We start from the raw sequence: 4,022 nt of genomic DNA on the forward strand, positions 1-4,022 counted from the left end.
CCCCCCCCTGAAGACGCGCAAAAAGGTAACGGAGAAGAGTTTTTTAGTCAGTAGAAATCTGACATACACTCACTTCGACTCAATTTAAGACGTTTGAAACTTCGTCGATGACTTAATCGCTTTAAAGCTATCAAGTTTCTATCGTGATGGAATCCGAAAGTTGCTTGATAGGTGATGTAAGGTCATCGATGTTAACGGAGAATATTTCAGTGATTAATTAACGTATTCATTTTATTGAAAAATAAAGTAGAAGTTTGCGAAAAAAGCCGACATGAATTAATTTATACACTTAATATATAATAATGTCATAAAAAATAAAATATTAGGAATACTTCTTTTCGTCTGTTTCTTCTACGATCAATATATTTTCTATCATTAGTAATAACATATATTGTCGATTCGAATTGTGTGAATTACTCTTACAAATATAAGCAATACAATACAATAGTACACTTACAAATATAAACAGCAATTTTATAATTAACACTTTCGCTGCGGCGTACTCCAATCAAAAATGCTCGCTGCATACTACACGATATTCAATTGTGTGACACTGAGACGGAATAATATAATAAAAAAATGTTAACCAAAAAATTCAAACAAAGTGCCATACGTACACAACGTTCGCAAATGCGAGCGATTTTCGATGACATATATGCATATCGTATGCAATTAAGAAGATATTTTTCGGGAACGTATATATACAGCGTGTACAGCGAAAGGGTTAAATAATATTATAATATAATTTTGTAAAATATTAAATATAAAAAATATACCTTAATATATTTGTCTGGAACATTTCTTTTCTTAAGTAATTCAATTAAACCATTAATATCATTGTTTGCATGTTTTTCATAATGAAGTGCATAAAGCATCACAAGTCTAACAGTATCAATATCTCGTATTTTTTGATTATTGATGAGTGTTTTTATTTTCTGTAACTATAAAAGAAATAATTAATAACAAACGACAAAGATAAGATAGAACGGTAAGTATATAAATAATGCCCTTACAGAAAAGTATTATTTGTTCGTGAGTAATAAATTATTATATCTCACAAAAAAACCTTAATTGGAACATGCAGATCTGAACCAACTTTAAGTTTGTAAGGCGGGGGCTCCCAAAAATATAAATGTAAAATATTGTTGATGGCCAGCCGTTCGAAAGTTATTAATGAAAAAAAATTTCAGTGTTGCACATATGCCAGTGTAGCAAGACGGAATCTCGAAACAGAGCGTGTCAACGCGATAGGTGCCTGCGAAATCGTCGGTCCGCGTTCGATCCCTTGTATTTTCTCCCGTTCTCCCGTTCTTTTTCCAAGTCCTTTTTTTCTTTTTTTCTAATTAAATAATATTTCTTTGATTCTTTTTAGAGCGAAAAAGCATTAAAAAAATAAGTAAATTTGGAATAGTCAGCATTTATTGATTTTTTATATAGTGTAAAGTTACGAGTTTGATGAAGAAATTTTATTAATTATGGTAATTAATTTCCTCTTATATAAATATATTTATTAAAAACGAATGTGATTTGTCGAGATAATATTTATATCTTTATATATGACTCGTGCTCTCGACATAATCTATATAATTGGCGAAGTCTCATCTATATGTAAAAAACAAACGTTCTTGTTCTCGTATTTTTTATTTCTTATAATCTATATTGTTTTTTATGTTATCTTCTTATGTCTTCTATATTTCTTAAACCTTCTTATCTTCTTATGTTATCACGTATATATACGAGGGTAAGTAATTTGACAAATTTGGTAAATTTCCATAAGATAGCGCTACAATTCATAAAGTGACATTATTACAGGCAAGTATTATTCCTCAAGCGACCTCTGTTAAAATTTCAGCCAAACGCATAGTTAATATTTGCATTACCAGTGTTGAAGACTGTTTATTTTTGGATAAATGTACTGAGGATGAATTGCACTCCGGACGCCCAATTGAGGTTACGACAAAGAAATAATTGAAAAAAATCTATGATATCGTAATGGAAGACCGTCAAGTGCATATGCGCGAGATTGCTGAAGCTGTAGGCACATCTAAATCGACTACTTTCGCATTTGCCGCAACAATGGAAAAAAATGAGTTTCGTGTGGTCATAAAAGATTTTTATTTAAAGAAGTTAACGGCCACGTAGGTCAAAACTGAGTTGGATGAAATTCATGGGGACTCGGTACCAGTGTTGAAGACTGTTTATTTTTGGATAAATGCACTGAGGATGAATTGCACTCCGGACGCCCAATTGAGGTTACGACAAAGAAATAATTGAAAAAAATCTATGATATCGTAATGGAAGACCGTCAAGTGCATATGCGCGAGATTGCTGAAGCTGTAGGCACCTTAACTGAACGGATGCACAATATCCTATATGAAAAAATGAATATAAAAAAGCTGTCTGTGCGATGAGTGCCGTGATTATTAACTGTTGACTAAAAACGCACTCGGATATTTCAATGCAGTGTTTGGCAATATTCAATCACAATCTAAAAGACTTTTTGCGTCAATTCGTCACTGTGGACGAAACTTGGATCCACCACTTCACAACAAAGTTCAAACCAGCGATTGAAGCTAGTATAAAAAAATATTATTTTCATTTCTGATATTTTTCGATATTATATAACAACCGAAAAAAACCGATTTGTGTAAATACTGGTATAATAAAAATTTCGGTATAATGCCGGTATTCGACGTCCAATACCGTTATCAATACCGTTGTAAAAAATTTTGTATAATACTGGTATTATAGCGGTATTATTATTATGTTATTGAACGTAAATGAAATCAATAAGATTCATAATGTAATCATGATACATATTTTACAAAAGGATATAACAAAGAAAATAACATGCATTGTCATGGTAATCGCGACGTCTGGAATTATAAGATATCCGACTATAGTAGAAATTGTGGCTCCGTAAAGGTCCACAACGGAGTGCTCTGCATTGACCGTTTCGGTTCTTGATGGGATAAATTAGGCTAAAGGCCCAAAAGGAATGTCGCAAAAAGGAATGAATTGCACTGATATGGCTAATCTACGGAAATGAGGCCTCTCACCACTCGTTCCCAATCTTCTTGCTTCATCTTCTAGAAGTGGTATTGACCTCTATTGGAGAGCGAGTACATATCTTCGGTAGAAAACAGAGGAACGAACGAGGCAAGATAATCTAGTCCTCCTAGAGGGAATTGGGCGTCGGGCTAATAATGTGACACACAAAAGTCAATTGTTAGGAAACGCAAGGGAATTCAAAGCCGGATGGAATCTATCGTTGACAATCTTTGCAAGAAAAAGGCTTATGATTAAAAACTCGGCTCCTGGAACGTAAAAACAATTTATCGGACATGTGTAATAAGGGAACTAGAAATAGTACTCCTGAAGTATGGAATAGATATCACGGCATTACAAGAAATCCGATGGCTGGGAAGCGGAACGATTCGTAGAAAAAGTTGCGATGCGTATTACAGTTGCTATAAATATAAACACGCTTTGAGTGTAGTGTCATAGACTGTAACTGTGACTGACCAATAAATAAAAGACTATGCCATATAAAAATCAGAACTAGATTTTATAACCTAAGCCTGATAAGTACACCTGCTCCAATTAAAGACGCTGAGAAGAATATAAACGATACTTTCTACGAACAGTTAGAAGCACTACATAGGAGGTGTCCAAACCATGATACTAAAATCGTAATTGGAGATTTCAATGTAAAGATTGGTAAAGAGGATATTTATACGGATGAAGTTGATAAATATAGTCTGCACGATGAAACTTACAAAAATGGCACCAAGTTAATAGATTTTGCAATAGCAAAGAATATGATAATAAATAGCACCCGATTCCCAAACGCCAATGTGCACTAACCACTTTCACCACATCATCAGGTAGCCAACTAAATAGACCATATATTGATTGATGCGCGGCATGCTTCTAATATACTGGGTGTGAGATCATGTCGAGGAGCAACATCGATTCTGATCATTGCATAATCCCCCAGGGGCCGTAGCGCTGTGCCTACT

At 33.9% G+C, this 4,022-nt stretch overlaps 1 protein-coding gene across 1 annotated transcript in view; it reads right to left on the reverse strand.

The window, feature by feature from the left end:
• The window catches only part of LOC106745722 (vacuolar protein sorting-associated protein 45-like), a 57,429-nt gene extending 54,343 nt beyond the window's left edge, over nucleotides 1-3,086 (reverse strand). Inside the window, exons 1-2 of the mRNA XM_014621591.1 lie at nucleotides 3,060-3,086; nucleotides 777-941 (exon numbers count right to left, since the gene is read on the reverse strand). Coding sequence (XP_014477077.1) covers nucleotides 777-941; nucleotides 3,060-3,086 — 192 coding nt within the window. The remainder of the gene's footprint in view (nucleotides 1-776; nucleotides 942-3,059) is intronic.
• Between the last annotated feature and the right edge of the window lie 936 nt (nucleotides 3,087-4,022).

Source organism: Dinoponera quadriceps, unplaced genomic scaffold (genome assembly GCF_001313825.1).
Source record: "Dinoponera quadriceps isolate SergipeBrazil2010 unplaced genomic scaffold, ASM131382v1 scaffold1835, whole genome shotgun sequence".
Classification (NCBI taxonomy): Eukaryota; Metazoa; Arthropoda; class Insecta; order Hymenoptera; family Formicidae; genus Dinoponera; species Dinoponera quadriceps.